Source organism: Pleurodeles waltl, chromosome 7 (genome assembly GCF_031143425.1).
Source record: "Pleurodeles waltl isolate 20211129_DDA chromosome 7, aPleWal1.hap1.20221129, whole genome shotgun sequence".
NCBI lineage: Eukaryota > Metazoa > Chordata > Amphibia > Caudata > Salamandridae > Pleurodeles > Pleurodeles waltl.
The window spans coordinates 693,900,688-693,918,747 of record NC_090446.1 but is presented as its reverse complement, the minus strand read 5'-3'; the positions used below and the strand labels follow the sequence as shown (position 1 = coordinate 693,918,747).

Genomic DNA, 18,060 nt, shown 5'->3' with positions numbered 1-18,060 from the left:
ACACACATCCTCTTAAACATGGCCAGAGATCGCTTGCTGGCAGCCCCAGAAAAACTTAGGGCTCCTTTGCTCAAACAATTCAGCATAGCCGGAGTTAGACTAAATATGAGATTCGTGCTGGCTTTGATACTGCTGATTATCTGGGACATGCAGTTGGTACCAGTGTGGATGCAATTCATCCACAGGTTCCTCTGGAGATGTTAAGGCCTCCCTGATGGATATTCCTTTTGGTGGCTCAAGTCTGTTCGATGAAAAGGTTGCTTCTGACTTAGAACGTTTAAGGAGAGTAGGGCCGTGACCTGCTGTCTGGGTCTTTCATCGGCTGCCAGACAGTTTCTTTATCAGTTCAGAAAATTCAGCGGATAGTCCCGGAGGGTGGCATGCAAGCAAGTCCAGTCTTCCCACCCCCCGCTACAGTCAGAGCAATGCTGAAGAAGTGGATCTGGTAGGCAGTGCACAGGTCATCCTGGGCATTATCCCTCTGAAGCTTTCTCCCCTCCGACAGCAGCCTCCAGGCCTCTTTAACTTGCCTTTTGAGAGTAGCATTAAGACTTCTTGAACTGCTAGCCTCCCGCAGCCTACTTGTTGACTATGGCAGGTGGCATATGCGGGCTCTGCAGAGGAACCTCAATTTCCAGTGCACTCAGTACCAAGGAAACCTATGAGATGCCATTTAAATTTCAGAGGAGACTGCACACAATTTGCAGTGGTGGCTATTCAATAGCAGTTTGGTCAGTGACCGGTCCTCTCCCTTCCTGACCCAGCACTGACTGTGGTGATGGACGCATCACTGATGGGTCGAAGAGGTCATCTTTGTTGAGATGGAAATCAGATGACGTTGTCTCCGGTGGGAATCCTGCTCCATATCAGTCTTTTGGAGTTGCAGGAAATTTGTTTGGGATTGAAGGCCTTTCTGTCATCTATCAAAGCCAGGAGAGTGTGGTACCTGGAACTTCTGGGTAGGAGCATCTGTCCTCTGATCAGGCTACTAATTCATAATGACCTTCTGTTGCAGCAGCAGGACAAGGTACTTCACCCTAACCTGTGTAATCTACACCTCTTTGAGTGGAGATTGAACAGCTTAAGTTAACGGTGTTTGTTCTGCTACTCGAAGTGGAGAATGTCATCTTTGCTTTCAGACACCCTTCCATAAATTCCATTTATGCCAGGTGCTGGATCACACTTGCGGCCTAGCATGAATTCCTCAAGACAGACCCTTTCCAAGCCAAGGTGTTAACTATTTGTGTGTTCATTTTGTCTTTGACTCAACAGGGCCCTGTAGTGAGTAAGTAAGTAATAACTTTCTTCCATGATTACTTACAATCGCTGCAAAGATACACTTCTTATTTTTATTCTTGTTTTACTTTTGTGTATGTATAAAATGCGCTACCAAAAGTGCATTCCCACATCCCCAATCATCTTCTGCCCATCTATAAAACAATATAGTATGCATACTTTCCGTGCAAATCATCTACTAACAATAGATAAAATAATGTTAAGCAATATGCTACTGTCGAGAGCTAACATGCTGCAATGTTGGCAAAGAAATGCTACATTTCATCATAGCAAATCAGCTTCTGCCTATATAAATATATAAAATGAATACACTATAATCAAGTTCTATCACCAATTTTGCAGGGCCAACACTGATAGTTTGCACAGGTCCCTGAAAGTAATCTTCATAGATAATTCCAGCAGCTAGGCCAAGTACTTAAGGAGTGGCAAGGAATTCTTCGATTTGGCTCCTACCTATGAGGAAGACCCCTTATAACGAAAGCCCTGCTAAAAAGGACTTTGAAAGAGCATGAGGTGCAAGCCTCAAGGTAAAGAGACATTTCTTGTAGTATAACTATCAGAGGTGCAGATGGTCTTGCGGAGTCATATGTGGCCACCAGCCGCCAACAGAACCTAAAAGCGGTATTGGGTGCCTTTGCTTTCCAAAACATTCTGCGGATTCGTCTCTTAAGTCTTCCTGCCTGGAAGTACATATGTCACTGGAAGTCTCCACATGGTATCCAGCAACAATGCACCTTGTGTAAATATCATACTGAATCAGTAATCCATATTGTATGCTGCTGTCCGGATATGCCTCACAGAGACGCTTACTACTAAAGCCTCTATTTTTTAAATATGGGTTGAGAACATATAAAGAGGCCCTGAACGATATGTTTACAATGGTAGTCCTCATGGAGCTTGCCTGGTTTGGGAAATTCTTTGCTGAAGCCGGCTGGGTTCTCCGGTAAGCACAGGATCAGCAAGGGTTAGCATCTGGAGGGGCAGTGCTGCCTGAAAAAGAGCCTCATTAATTGAATGTCTAACAGTTACATATTTTTGATTTCACACTAAAGCCCATTTTTACCTAGGACTGCACAGAACACATTAGCCTCCTTGCTGCGATTATATGTTACTTTGGTAATACACATGAGCATTGGTCATTTAGATGACCTGTAATGAGATCCTGTATGGGGTTTATGCGTTTTAAACTTGTTATTCTTTTAGCATCTCCTGTTAATGTCGGACTAAGACCTCTTTGCATCATCTTACTCCAATAGAACGATTTGAAATTATGGTATGCACTATTTATGCACTTTAATCAGTTTTTTTCATTTTTTAGGCTCCTTTGTTAATTCTGCAATAAGATAGCGCCTGATTACATCCTCTTTACATTCTATATCCATCCTCACAAGGGCAAATTCCAGATGTATCCCTGCGTGCCTAGTGAGTCTAGGAATCTGAAATATTTACTTGTAGGCTTTTATGTGGCAGTTCTCGAGCAAGTGCAGTGAGACTGCCAGGGTATTCGAGATGGCCATAGGTGATTGTTGGTAATAGTTTGGCCTTGATGACTTTTCTAATTTCCTCTGCAGTTGAACATTTAAGCCGATATAGTTTGGACAGGGCATAGGTAGTTCTCTCTGCTTTTGCAGCCAATGATGCCTGCTGATGTGAGATTTTGTCAGTGTCTGATATCCAAACCCCAAGATAGTGGTACTTTGTTTCCGTCTCTATCTTTGTTGGGCCGAGATTCCATTCATCAGAGGTTTTTTGGAATGGCAGACAAAAATCAGAAGTTTAGTCTTAGCTGCATTTGCCCGTAAAGCATATTTTAGGTTTTAGCAGTGCAATATATCCAAACCCCTTTTCAGCCCTGTCCAATTCTGGGCAAGCAGAACCAGGTCATCAGCACATTCCATTATAGAGAGCATTGTCTGACCCAGTTTCACGGGGAATGTATTCCCTTTGAGCAACTCCGCACCCAGCTCAGCCGTATAAAGATTTAAAAGAGTGGGGACGATAACATAGCCTTGTTTTAAGCATCTGTTTGTGTGAATTTTCTCTGTTGCGTGCTTTTGAGATATCTCAATTCGCACCCATGTGTCACAATATAGCTCAGTTATGGACTCCAGCGACTTTTCGGGTATCCCCCCAAGTGACTAGTTTCTTCCTAAGGGTATTGCGTTCAACACCATCAAAAGCCGCACTATCTAGTCAGTGAAGCAAGTGAAGAGTGGAGAGGATGAAGACTTCTGTGCCCTGGCACCAAAGTATGAAAGAGCAAGTACATTGTCTATAGTGGAAGAACTGGATCTGAACCCGGTCTGGTACATCAGTCTGATGTTATTTTTCGTGATCCAGTTTTTGAGCTCTTATAAGAGCACTTTTTCAAAGGCCTTACCATCCACATCCAATAATGCTATCAACCTGTAATTTTCGGGTGGAGTAATGTCCCCCTTTTTGTAAATTGGATGCAGAATTGACCCTTTCCAGCCTTCCGGTACCACAGAAAAATATAGGTAGTCATTGAATACAGTAGTCATGGGCTCAACCCAGATGCCGTAGTCATCCTTAAAGATGCTCCCCGAAAGGCCATTTTTTCCTGGTGCCTCATCATGCTGAATACTGCTAAGGACGGTTTGCACTGACTGGGCTGTAACATTTAGAGATGTGTTATCAAGGCCATCTAATACATGTTGCAACCCTGCAGTGCTTTGAGCGTCTGCATAGTTTGGATCCACATATAACTTTGCCACATGACATTCCCAGTCGCAGGCGGAAACCACACTGTCCTGGCTGGTAGATGTGTGAATCAGGGTGTTGACATAGCCCCAGAATTCTCTGCTTTTCCTTGGTGACTTCAATGCATATATTCGTATCCAGCATTCCTCTATATCCTTTGTCTTTAGTTTCCAAAATATTTTCTTGTGTTCTTTCTTTGCCAGCCTCCTAAGGGCTTCTGTACAGGATGTTTTATTTGTCCTATATTGTGATTCTGCCTGCCAGCACGCTTTTGTGCTGCATTGATACTCCCAGGATGCTGAAAAGTTTGTCGACCCCACTTCCTTTAACCCCTACTTGCTGATGCTGCCTGGAGCCAGTGAGCACACCATAGAGCATCATAACCATGGTTCCCCACTAATCTACCACCCGACTAGTCCCAATTTTGAACACTGGATAACCATTGGCCTGTTTCCATAACACGTACTTGACAGAACAAGCTGTGCCAGTCAGTTTTGCCAATGGACATAGATTAGATGATAATTGCTTTCAACTAGCTGTATAGGTCAGATGCCTCACTGCTCCAAGACCGATTTCAGTTACCCCAGGATTGTGGTCGCTTTCGGTTCTGCTAATGACCTGATGATTTAAGCATCTTTCCCGCAGGGTTGTATTTACAAAGATGTAATCTAGCTTAGGGATGTTTCCAAATGTTGGTAAAAGTGTGCTGACTACGAATTTATTGTCGTATGTCATTCTTAGCCCAAAATCCTTTAAAAAAAAAAAAAAAAAAAACATTCTAATGACATTTTTGCAGGGTCCCCTGGGATGCCAGCCTCCTGACCCGGGTTACGAAGGTTAAAGTCTCCTGCTACCACGTGCCTAAATCATGAATCAAAATTCATGATTTAGGTGCTCATATAAAAATTCCTTTAGTGAAGACAAAATGAATTTGACATTTGCCTGTTTTTTTCACCAGGCCAGGATTTATACACAAATTTATAATTGAGACCAGGGTTGGCTTTTTTGTAAAAAGCAGGCCATGTATGCTTACTACATGGACATCCCTCATTGATTTATTCCAAACCTCAACCTTGACAACTGGGTCTAATTTTGCATATGGTGCTAGGCCTCCTAGGTGTCTTCTGAACAGATTCTTCTTTTGTGCAGGAGTCTGAGTTGTTAGGAAGCCAAGAATGGGTTGGGTTCTCAAGGTTTCCTGAAAGCACAGAATATCATTGTTGTTTAAAAAATCCCTAGTGGTGGAACTTGCAATAAGGGAAGTCAGGCCAGCCGCAGTCCAGCTTACTAGGTTGATCAAACTTTTTTGTTGTTGTGGGGTGCACTCCTTGATGGCTAAAGATGTGATCCTCCTTTAGTAATCAGGGCAGCGGGGAGCCAGTTCCTCCAGCCATGGTCACTGAATTCAGTTCTCACATCTGCATGTTGTAACCCTCCTGTATCCCTTGACCAATGTATAGTAACTCTTTTACCCATCATCAGAGGGCTTATCACAGGTGTTGCTCTCAGAGTCCCGAATGGTTTATCTGAATACAGCAGTTGTTTTCTCATTGATAAAACAAGGGGGAATTTTTCTGTTTCTAGTTGACTAATTAATATGCCCAGGCTTGTTAACAAATCAGCATTTTCAAGAATTCTTTCTGCAAATCTCTGTTCAGATTATGTTGTCAATGTAGATTCTCTCTGGCTGATCCAAGCATAGGTATTGAAGTTTACCGAGAACAGGTCCCCAGAGGTAAGGTTAGAAAGCGCTGGTATATTATGCAACAAATGCAGTATGTTTGACCTATTGAGGCTGTCCCAAGGCCCCTGTGATGCATATAACGGGGTAAAGATTAAGGCAGACATTTCAGATTTCCTCTGAGGCTTTACATTGTTCAGGCTGTTCCCGCTTAGTTTCCCATGGTGTTCCTGCACATGAACAGACCCATGTATGCCTGGGGCTCCAGATTGTTTGTGCAGTCTGTTGGCTGGTGGTTTTGCCCTGGGCTCAAGACTGGTGCCTGTTCTCCTGGCATAGTTTCCCTGGGAGGAATTACCTCTTGCAAAAGTCCCTGTTCCTGTTGGTGCCATGTTTGTTCAGTTTGTGAAGATTTGGGAGACTTGGCAAAGATCATCTCCTTTGTTCCTCGATGCTGAGCCCTCAGTAAAGTGTTGACGCATATAGCAGGAGTCGCCTCCTGTGTGACTCGTCGTTTGGTGTAGGCCAGCTCCTTATAAGATAGTGGTATAGTTTGGTATTGTGTCCCCACTACACCTTCTCTGTATATGTAGCTTTGCACTATTTATGGGTTTTTTTTTTGGAGGACCCCTGCATAGCTACCCCCAGTGGGACAGTTGTTGTTCCCACAATTCCTATCTGCAGTATCAAGGACTTACTCTTTGGGGTGCAGCCCCCAATTTGCCTTTCACTACCTTCAGCAGTAGGGTGTACCACGTGAGCAGATGCCATCTTCAGATCTCTGGTCTGTGATGCCATTGACTTCCTCGTTGAAGTTGGGCACCCACTACGCTTTTCGCTTCCCTTAGCCTTGGATGGTGCCATCTGAGCAACCGTAATAACCTGATCAGTATTTGCTGAAGGCATTATTCGCTGGGTATTATGTCCACATTCCTCGTTGCTATCAATGGGAAGTTTATGACCACCTGAGCTGGCCAGTTCCTCCACAGCTTCAACCATGGCGACTGATTGTGGGTGAGGAATGGATGCCGGAATTAGGGAAGGTTTTCAGTGGAATACTGGATAGGTCTTGAGCAGCCCAGGATTAACCCTTAAGACTGTCTGTGCTTTCTTATGATGTTTTTGAGTTATGTCTTCAGCTTTTTCTTCTGGCGTCTTGTTAACTGTGTCTGTTGATTGTTTTCAGAGACCTGTCCACCCTGACAGGTAGTGCCATCCAGCACAGCTGCATCACCCAAAGGAGTCATCAACATTAATTGTTTGTTAGTTGGGTGCACGTTGCTTAATACAGTCCCCTTTCCTCCTTCATCGTTGTCTTTTAGAGTGGCTATTCCCCCCATTTTCTATTGTTACTGAAGACAATAATTCCTGCTACTTCTTATCAGGAGTCAGGCAACCGTGTCTCCTGCTCATTTCATGAGTGGTTTTACAGTAACTAATAAGTGTTGGCCCGAGTCTAGGCTCTCGCGCAGTTGCTATCTGTGAAGTTGGTTGACCAGGTTCAGGAGTCAAAGGGGTAATCTGTGTGTCCTGGCCAACCAAGAGCTTGGTATCCTCTCCTGCCTCACCCCTTGCTCTCGTAAAATAGTTGTGAATAAAGATTTTTTTGTTGTTCAGACCTAGACCATGTACTCTTTTGCGCATGGGGCCCATCCTGTGCTCCTTACGGGGCGTACGCCCCTGTGTCAGTGGCTGGTCGACCTCAATTTCCATTACATTTCTGTTGCCACAATGGAGTCCCATGTCCCCCAAAACACCCATGACCTTCCTTGCATCTAACAATCGTCTATCTTCTTCCATGATGTCCTCCCAGTTCCCATGTTGGTCAGTTTCCGGGCACTGTCAACATACTTCGCATGAATCTGAGACCGCTTCGCTGCCGTAAGCCGCCCCCTTTATCAGTGCAATACCTGCGTGCTGAAAAATTTCTATGGTCCAACTTTCAGTTGCCCAGTTCCCAAATACTGTAAGGTTTTTCTGTGCTTTTTATGCTTTTTGTGACTCAAATACTAATCTTGGGGATTTCAAAGCTCTCGGTGATCTTGCTACAAGTGGGTGAACTACCAGCGGTCCAGGCACGAGCTTCCGCTCCCGCTCCTAAAAAAGAAAATGCCCGCCAGCAGAACTTGTTCATGAGATCCTTATATACGAACCCAGGCCAGCTGCTCTCTTGAGTAGTGATTTTAGAGTAGCTTTCCAAGCCAATCACTTTGTACTTTGTGCTTAATGCTTGATACTTAACTCCTATGGAGCGCCACCTCACCCCTCTGCCTTTCTCCTTCACCAGATACCTCAGATGGGGGGGGCACGCTCCATTCCAGGGCTCCTCAAACTTCCATAGGTCTGGAGCCACCGCCAGTTACTGCTAAGCAGCTACCAGGTAGAAGGAGACCAACTCGCTACCAACTCAAGCAATGACACTCACGAGGCCCACTTAGTCGTCACAATTGGCTATGAGATGAAAGGTTAAATGACTGATATACAGTGCTGTACTGTAAGCAAGTGCATGGGCTAGCCCTCCCGTAAGTAGTCACAGTTGGCTATGAGACGAAAGGTTCAATGACACATATACTGTACTTTACTGGAAGAAAGTGCGCGGGCCGGCCCTGCTGTAAGTGCAAGTCGCACCAACCTAACACTGGCCGCTTCCACCCCACTAGCAAGGACCTTGGCTCTCAGCCTACTACCGTCCTGCTCATGCACCAGCTTGCTTGTCTGCCTGGCTGCAAGTTCCTCAAAGCTGCTGATACTGGTGCGCCCTCAGATGCTTCCTCAAGTGCTCCCCTCAAAAAAAGAACTAGTGGAGGATGTGTAATCAGCACCCTGACAAACAGTGCGTTGGGCAAGGGGGGGCTCCTCACACATTCACTCCTCAACTCGGCCTTGTGCCCCCACCACCTCTCCCCTGCTGCAGATGCTGGCCTGACCTGCTGTCTGCTCTCCACTCTGAACCTGGTGGGCCACGGTGCTCTCTAGCGGCAATCACAACACCGCGCTGCATTTGCTACTTTGTTCCGCTGACCCCCACCTCTGTGAGACCTGTGTCGCACTGCTCTCCTGCTCCCCCTGCGGCGATCTCCTGTGGCAGGCCGCCGCTCCTCACCGAGAGAACTGCAGAGAACCACAGGCCGCAAACTGCAGGGGCTCCCCCACAGTCCTTGTGATGATTGTAACGCTCACGGCTCCAGGCTCCTCCTCCACATGCACTACGTCCCCTTTGCAGTAGCACGTTAGAGTGTGGGCCTTGCAGTGGGCATGGTAAAGTTTTATTTGTTCACCCTTTTTGTGTTTGCCGGACCAGCTGTCCTTGTTTAAATCACCCTTTGTGATGCAGGTTATTAAAGGTATAAAACATATACTTTCTCCACAGCCATTTCTGATGCCACAGTGGGACCTTAACTTGCTCTTAACATTTCTTAAGTGTACACCATTCGAGCTGATGCACAGCTGCTCGTTCTGTCTTTTGACTCTTTTAAAGATTGTCCTCCTCACTACAACCACTTCAGCTCATTGCGTGAGTGAACCTAAGACATTGTCAGTGCATCTTCTGTACACCACCCTATTTCCAGATACACAGGTGCTCAGACTGCTTTCTTGATTGAAGAAAGCTGGACGGGTGATGGATTACCCAACATGGCAATGTTGGGTAATCCATCATCCTTCCAGCTTTCTTCACCCTCTAACCCTTTGAAAGAGGAGGAAAAGCTTCATTAGTTGAAACCCCGAAAGGGCTTTAAACATATACTCTGAGCGTGCCAAGGACCACCATGTTGACATTCCCAGGGTGAAAAAAGGGCAGGCTGTGCAGAAGAGGACTCTGTCTAGATGGATGGTCCTCTACTTAAGAACTGCTACTCACTGGTCAAGAAGCAGGCCTTGGAAGGTCTTAGATGCCATTGTACTAGGGTTATGGCTATCACTGTGATGGCACTTTGACTGTCTGTCCTTGACATCAACTAGTCAGTAATAGTGCATAAGTTCAAAAGCACTATTGCCCTGGCTGGTAGATGGTGTCAAACGGCTGCACATCATAGGCATCGTCTTCACCCAATGTGACGTACACAGTGCATATATAGGTGTCACCCCAGCACACTGACAATATTTCTTTTCCTTTTGTGCCTCTACCTGATACAGCATAATCAGAGGTAAGTAACTTGTTCTTCTGACTGATACTTTGTGTAACTATAGATTGCTCACTACCTTCCCCACTCCTCATTCTGTAGAACGACCTCTCTTTAGTATCTAAAAAGGTCCCAAGTTAAAGATCTGCATACCTATACTGACAATTTGTTAATGCTCCGAGTTTGAGATTGCAGAAAGTGTCAAGGAAAATAGCAGCGATCTGAGGTGGCTCTGTTGGTGATATGCAGCACTGTCCAGGCCTTTCTGGAGTAATACAGAGGCAGTGCGGAGCCACAAGATGCCATATAGCAGCACACAGGGGCATTGCTGAAAAGCTTTTGAATCCATACTGACTCTTGGAGAATATTCTGAAATTGAGTAATCTGCAGTTAAAGTATTTACCAGAAAGCATGTTACCAAGCGTAAGGGAATTGTTTTGTTTTGTACTTTGAATCTGTATCTTATTTTCTGAAGTGTTAAGAGGTCTTTTGCTGTGTAAGGGTTACCCTTTTTGAAGGTAATTTTGGGGTCCAGAAGGTAACTACTTTTCCTGTGGCATTTATGGATTGTATCCCTCCCTGAGGACTGGACTGTCACCTCACCATTCCATGTCTCCAAGCAGGCCAGCAGGGTTGGAACTTCTTTCCCACGATGCTTTCTGGAATCCTCTCACCACAGCCAAAGTAGCGCTGAGCGTGGCTGATGAGTCTGCCACACTGCACTTGAGAATTGTCCTTGTTTTTCAGTACAGCTGCATTCCCAGTCGACACAGATCATAGTGCACCAATCTGCAGGAAAACCCACTGGATGGGGTTACTATTTTAGGGACCAGAACTGCCTGATTCTATTGGAGATGAGCATGGAATGAGAATGAGGTATGGCTGATTGCTCTGTATTGGCCTTTTGAGTCATATGGTTTAGTGAGCTCATGGCATGTTTCTAGAACATAGTAGGATCTTCACACCATGAAATGAGGTGAACTGTTCACTAGAGGACACTTTTTTGATAGGAAGAGGGGGCTCAAGAGCAGTGCTCAAATACCATAAGATTACTAAGCCTAGCCTTCTCTGACTCTCTCTTCCTGCTCATAGCATAGAGCTGCTACTGCAACATATTAAACAGATAAGACTATTCATCATTTCCTCTGCCATCGGAGATGTTTGTGGGGAATCTTTCAACTGCATAGCTCAGTCCACAGAAATTGGCTTGATCATCTGGGTGATGCTTCTCAGATACATTGAAACTCTGACTCTTACTTCCTAGTCTTTGAGACTCTAATTAAGTGGCACAAATAGTCATGCCTCCAGAACACCATCAGCACTTGCACCCAAAATGTTCATATGCATCTTACGTTTCAGACGCATGCAGAAATGTTTTCTTCATATTTACCCGATTTCATAATTTAACGTTGTGTTAATCTTGTCATTCCAATCAAACTTTTGGCCTTTCTTAAATAATTGAAGCATATCGGGGAACAAAGTGTGCATAGTACTCGCACAGTCCCAAAATTGATTGTTAGGCATCTTTATCTTCCAAATTGCAAAGCTTTGGTTTTATACCATCACCAGAGATAGTATGACCTAAATATTCAACTACTTCAACCATGATCTTACACTTGTCCATTTCAATTGTCATACCGCTGAATTGTAGAATGTCAAAAACTTTTTTCAAAACAAATACATGCTCTTCAGCCATCTCAGCGTGAACAAGAATATAGTGTTGAAAAGCCAAAACATTACCCATACCTCCAAACTACGTGTCCATCAACTTCTGAAAAACGCTTGCAGCGGAACCAGCCCAAACGGGAGCCTACGATATTTAAACGCACCAAAAGGTGTGATAAACGGGGTAAGCATCTGAGAATCTTCACTCTGTGGAATCTGATGTTATGCCGAGTGAAGATCTATGGTTGAAAAGATTTTTGAATTGCCTACACTTGTGATCATCTCTTGGATGTGGTGAAGTAGATGACAGTCAACTAGTATATTTGTTTGGAGGGATCTTAAGTCCACACATAATCTAAGGTCACCAGACCTTTTTGTTTTTAGTAAGAACAATAGGTGAAACCCATTCAGAAGAGTCCCATAGGTGTAATTATTCCTTCAGAAACCAATTTGTCCAATAGTTCTTTGAAGTTTTGCCTGATACTTAAAGGAATAGGTCTAACTTTATGAATTATATGCAAAGCTCCCTTCTTAAACTTAATGCAATGTTCAAACCTTGAACATTACCCACTTTATCCAAGGAAACTTTGGGAAAATTAGATTTCAGTTCCTCAATTATTGAGTCAGGAAACAAAACAGAATTAGCATCACTAGGCAGGTCTCCTAGACCAATTGGTGTGTGATGACCTGGACGTTAAATGATTCCCAGCTTTGCTAGGTCTTTCCAGCCAACAATGTCTCTCCCATTGACAGCAACATATATTTTTGTAACAACATGTCTGCTAGGATCTCTAATTTTGTCCAGAAAAACTCAAGTAGCTCTATATCTTGTTCAACAAATGCCTTTGGGCTTATATCGGTGCATTCCCAAAAAAATTATTTAGACCATAAAGAAGAAAAAGTGCTATCTGCTAAATTTGTCTCTGGTGCCCCATAATCTTCCCCGACAGTTACTTGTTTACCATCTATTATAGCTTCACAAATGGGTCCCTTGACATATCCCCCTTTTATCCCTACAGTTGGATAACTAGGTAAATCCACAGTCAAAATACATTAGACAATCTACTGGTACAGTCCTGAGCATCCTCATCTGACCCCTTTGTATATACATTGCTAATGCGTACTTTAGACATATTGTTAGTGTAAGGAAATGCCTTCCTTGGCATGGTTACCCCTTAACTTTTTGCCTTTTGTTGATGCGAGTAATGATTGAAAGTGTGCTGGGACCCTGCCAACCAGGCCCCAGCACCAGTGTTCTTTCCCTAAACTGTACCCTTGTCTCCACAATTGGCACAGCCCTGGCACACAGATAAGTCTCTTGTAAACGGTACCCTGGTACCAAGGGCCCTGTGGCCAGGGAAGGTATCTAAGGGCTGCAGCAAGTATTATGCCACCCTGGGGACCCCTCACTCAGCACATGCACACTGCCTCACAGCTTGTGTGTGCTGGTGGGGAGAAAATGACTAAGTCGGCATGGCACTCCCCTCAGGGTGCCATGCCCACCTCTCACTGCCTGTGCATAGGTAGGTCACCCCTTTAGCAGGCCTTACAGCCCTAAGGAAGGGTGCACTACACCACAGGTGAGTTGCATGAGCACTATGCCCCTACAGTGTCTAAGCAAAACCTTAGACATTGTAAGTGCAGGGTAGCCATAAAGAGTGTATGGTCTGGGCTTCTGCACTGGGTGAAGGTGCTCAAAGGATTCTGCTTGTTGTTACAGCACCCCAGGGTATCCCAGCTAGTGGAGATGCCCGCCCCTGCGGCCACAGCCCCCACTTTTGGTTGCAAGTCTGGAGGAGATAATGAGAAAAACAAGGAGGAGTCACCTACCGGTTAGAACAGCCCCTAAGGTGCCCTGAGCTGAGGTGATCCCTGCCTTTAGAAATCCTCCATCTTGAGTTTGGAGGATTTCCCCCAATAGGAATAGGGATGTGCCCCCCTCACCTGAGGGAGGAGGCACAAAGAGGGTGTAGCCACCCTCAAGGACGGTAGCCATTGTCTACTGCCCCCCAGACCTAAACACACCCCTGAATTGAGTATTTAGGGGCGACCCTGAACCCAGGAAATCAGATTCCTGCAACCTATAACAATAAGGAGGACTGCTGACCTGAAAGCCCTGCAGAGACGACTGAGACGACAACTGACTTGGCCCCAGCCTTACCGGCCTGTCTCCAGACTCACAGAGCCTGCACAGTGATGCATCCAGTAGGACCAGCGACCTAGGAGGACTCAGAGGACTGCCCTGCAACTAAAGGACCAAGAAACTCCCAAGAACAGCGGCACTGTTCAAAACCTGCAACAACTTTGCAACTTTAAAGCAATTTTCAAAGAACTCTCTCTTCCCGCCAGAAGCTTAAGTCTTCACACTCTGCACCCGATGCCCCCAGATTGAGTTTGGAGAAACCAACACCGCAGAGAGGACTCCCAGGCGACTCCAACGATGTGGACACCCTGAAATGACCCCCCTGCACTCCCACAGCAACGCCTGCAGGGAGGATCTAGAGGCTCCCTCTGCCTGGTAACAAAGGAATCCGGTGCCTGGACCAAGCACTGCACCCGCAGCCCCCAGGGCCGAGGGGAACCACTTACCAGTGCAGGAGTGACAAGCAGGCGGCCCTCATCCTAGCCTAGTCGGTGGCTGGCCCGAGAAGCCCCCCTGTGCCCTGCCTGCATCGCCTAAGTGACCCCCGGGTCCTTCCACTGCACCCAGCCGCCCCTGAGCTGCTGAGGGTGTGTTTTGTGGGCTTGTGTGTATCCCCTCCCAGTGCTCTACAAACCCCCCCTGGTCTGCTCCCCGAGGATGCAGGTACTTACCTGTTAGCAGACTAGGACCCCTGTTCTTCATAGGTGCCTATGTGTTTTGGGCCCTCCTTTGACCTCTGCACCTGACCGGCCCTCTGTTGCTGGTGTTGTGGCTTTGGGGTTGCCTTGAACCCCCAGCGGTGGGCTGTCTTTGCCCAGGAGACTGACTGTGGAAGTGCTTTACTTACCTGAGAAACCTAACCAAACTTACCTCCCCCAGGAACTGTTGATTTTTAAAATAGCTTATTGCCATTTTAACCAAAACTGTGTGTACTACTATTTTAAATCAAAGTTCTATACTTACCTGTGTGAAGTACCTTGCATTTTATGTACTTACCTCAAATTTTGAATCTTGTGGCTCTAAAATAAATTAAGAAAATATATGTTTGAGTGTGTGTTTCTCATTGATTGCCTGTGTGTGTACAACAAATGCTGAACACTTCCCTCTGATAAGCCTACTGCTCGACCACACTACCACAAAATAGAGCATTAGTATTATCTCATTTTGCCACTATCAACCTCTAAGGTGAACCCTTGGACTCTGTGCACACTATCTCTCAGAGCCATCTTCCTACAGTTAGTTAAACCCGGATTGAACTTGGTACCTCTGCACACTTTTTGAAAATGTCCTGTTTTATGACACTTCATACATTTTGTTCCTGTAGCCGGGCATAAGGAACTGTTTCCAATATGATTGCGCGAACCACACCTGAAAGAAACTATCGTGTTTTGGACCAGACCTTTGCTATATTTTGTAGATTTATCAGCAATAGCACAAATTGAATCTTCTTCTGTCAAACAGCTAACTGCTAAATGAGAGCCCTGATTAGATAGAACCTGAGAAGAGACAATAGACCTTTTGATGTTTTTCGCAATGTCAATCGTCTCTACTAACGTGGGGTTGCAACAGGCTAGAAGACGTTCTTGTATTTTTTTCGAAAAACAAAAAAACTAATTGGTCTCATATATATATATATATATAATTCACCAAATGTTCACACCAAAAATCATGCGCTCTTGCTGCCGGTGCTGATGACGGAGTTGGTGACCACAACTCCTGTAATTGCTCACCAAAGATGAAACATCGCACTCCAAGAAGTTCCTCTATTTTAGCTTTTAATTATTTTATGAATAGTGCCTCCACCACCTAACGCGTTTCGACCTAAATATGTATATATATACACACATACATTGCTTCCAAAGTCACACTTTGGCCGCTAATACTCGCAACATATTCTTCAACAGATTAATCGGCTGACTGACTGCACATGGCAAAATTAAACCTTTCCAGCAAGACACTGGATTCATCTGAATATTGCATTTTCTTTCTTTCTTTTCCTTCCACAAACACATTCCATTCAGAACCTTCACTATGAGGCGCAGAAACAGATGGAAAATTATCAGAGACCCGCTGTCCTGCAACACCTAAATGGTTAAAAAATAAGGCCATTTTCCTAACTGGCATAAAATCATTGGCATCAATTGCTGCTGATAATTTTCAAATATCCTCAACCATTCAGACCACTTTAAATCAGGTTTTCCACCCTTCTGTAAGAAAGGTGGAGGTTGAACAACCCCTTGAGTTGACGCCATTTCCCAGAACAAAACAAAAAAATAAAATAATTAACGATATGATGATGATATAACGTAAAACCACAAAGCTTGAATATCTAGAGCAAGTCACAGTTGGAGAATAATGCAGATTATAAATCATGTAAATAACTTCCAATAGAATTAGCAGTACCCCAAATATCTAAAGCACCAGTGCAGACGTTCCTTATGACTACTCCTTTAAAACAGAGTCAAGAATTATAGCAGTGCGTCCAGGAAGGCGTTTTCTTCCCGAAAACAGCAGGAAACGGAAAGTGTATCTAAGCAACAAAGTTTCTTGTCCTGAAGAAATCAGCTGCTCCTACAACGTATGTAGATCAGCTCGAAACAAAGTATGAAGCAAGCGCGTCGTATCCGAAGAGTTGCAGCGTCAAAGTAACCAAACAAACAACAGAACGCTCATATGAAAATAAACGTCAAACACAGCACGCGTTGTTCAACTTCTTCATACGTTGAGATGTAAACAAAGCGTCATCTGGTATCACAGCAACTAGTTCACCTCATGCTCTGAGTCACACGCAGCGCGTCACGAGGTATCTTAGCAACAAGCTCGTGCTTCTCGAATCATGGGACCACCAGGAAACCAGCACTGGCACAAGCTGTACGATAAATTATACAAACTCGCAGTAACCTTAAATGCAGCAAATACTGAGATCGCAATGTCTCCAGACATCGAAAATGCAGGTCAGTGGGTTTTTTCCATTACTCTTCAGTCTGTTGAGCACAGAAAATCTAACCATACTCCTGATACCAAAGATTGTAGGGGAAGAGAAGAGTATTCTACCAACAACAGTGTTCTCCTTAAATAATAGAATCCTCCAGGAACGCTTGGTTATGTTCCAGCAAGTTTCTTTATTTGTAGGAAAAGACCCACAAAAGCAATGACAACCTGCCAGGATGAGAAGCTCCAGGCAACTGCCAGAAGCGTGGAACTCTCGAACCTAGAATGCAGCCAATACCGTCATGGCACAAGACAATACATTCAAATGAAAATAACATGTACATAAAACAATGCCAAGAACAAGCATATAATGTAAAACAGTATATTACAGCATGTCTCTCATTAAATTACAAGGTGTGTGTCTTGAACCCTTCTTCACAAAATCTTTTGTGCTTATCTAACATCTCCTTCTGTCCTTCATCTCATTACGACTGGGCTTACTCCCCGACAGTCCCTCTCGTCCCTTACAACCTTTTTTCGACTGTATCAGTGCTGATTGGCTCATTGGTTGCTCCAGATTCCACAGCCTACAAGGTGACCAACTCATGCATAAAAGGCCCCACAGGGATCACCCACGTGGTAAAGTGATTGAACCCATTGCAGTGTTGCACTAACCTTTTCCTACTCATAGGTGGCGACAATACATGTTTTTCTTTTCCATTTCTGCTATTTCGACTTTTTATTAGCTTGCTCCAAGGGGTTGTACTGCGTCAGCTGTTGAGTTCCCTTTCAGGTGTCATCTGATCTATTTGCTCTTAGGGACTACCCAAACTTTGGTAGAAACGTTGTATGTGGTACTGCTATTTTCACGCATCCAGCATCAGGGATGGAAAACTCTACAGAACTTCTTCAGACTTCTTCTGGTCATTTCTCCATGACTCAGGAAGTCTCTCCCTTGCTGAACCCAAGCTGTCATCAAGCTGTGGCTTAATTAGCGTTCAGGTATCTGCAAACCTTATTACTTTGTTTGAATGGTGGACGAACGCAGATCCTAAAGCTTTAAAAGGTGCTACCTCCATAGTGTCGGAGTGCAGAGAAAGTGTTTACTGTGAATGGAAGGTTTAGGTAGTACTGTGAAGGCATGTAGGATTTCTTGAGGGTTTGTTTTTCACTGTACACCTATAAACAATTGCGTCTGTGTTAAAATAGTGTAACTGTCTTGCATGGCCTCCCTTCTCTCTATTTACCGTTCTTTCTTTCTGCTTTATTTGCAGATTGAATCCTAAAAATACATCCAACCTGCTAACTAGGTATGTAGCTTTTGAAGCACCACACCTGCATGTTTCCTTTTAAAATAGTTTGCAGTGTTTGTTACTGAGTAGCACTTTTTGCGTGTAGGTTTTTCTGATTAAGGTATGTGTACACATGGTACAGATACATTATCATTTATTTCAAAATACATCCAACCTGCTAACTAGGTATGTAGCTTTTGAAGCACCACA

General features: G+C 44.6%; 1 protein-coding gene across 2 annotated transcripts in view; it reads left to right on the top strand.

Moving 5' to 3' along the window:
- The window catches only part of ARHGAP26 (Rho GTPase activating protein 26), a 1,945,875-nt gene that overhangs the window by 1,755,002 nt on the left and 172,813 nt on the right, over positions 1 to 18,060 (top strand). The window contains exon 21 of one of the 2 annotated variants that reach the window (XM_069244698.1): positions 17,833 to 17,868. The exons of the other annotated variant lie outside the window; for it this stretch is intronic. Coding sequence (XP_069100799.1) covers positions 17,833 to 17,868 — 36 coding nt within the window. The remainder of the gene's footprint in view (positions 1 to 17,832; positions 17,869 to 18,060) is intronic. 2 annotated transcript variants of the gene reach the window in all.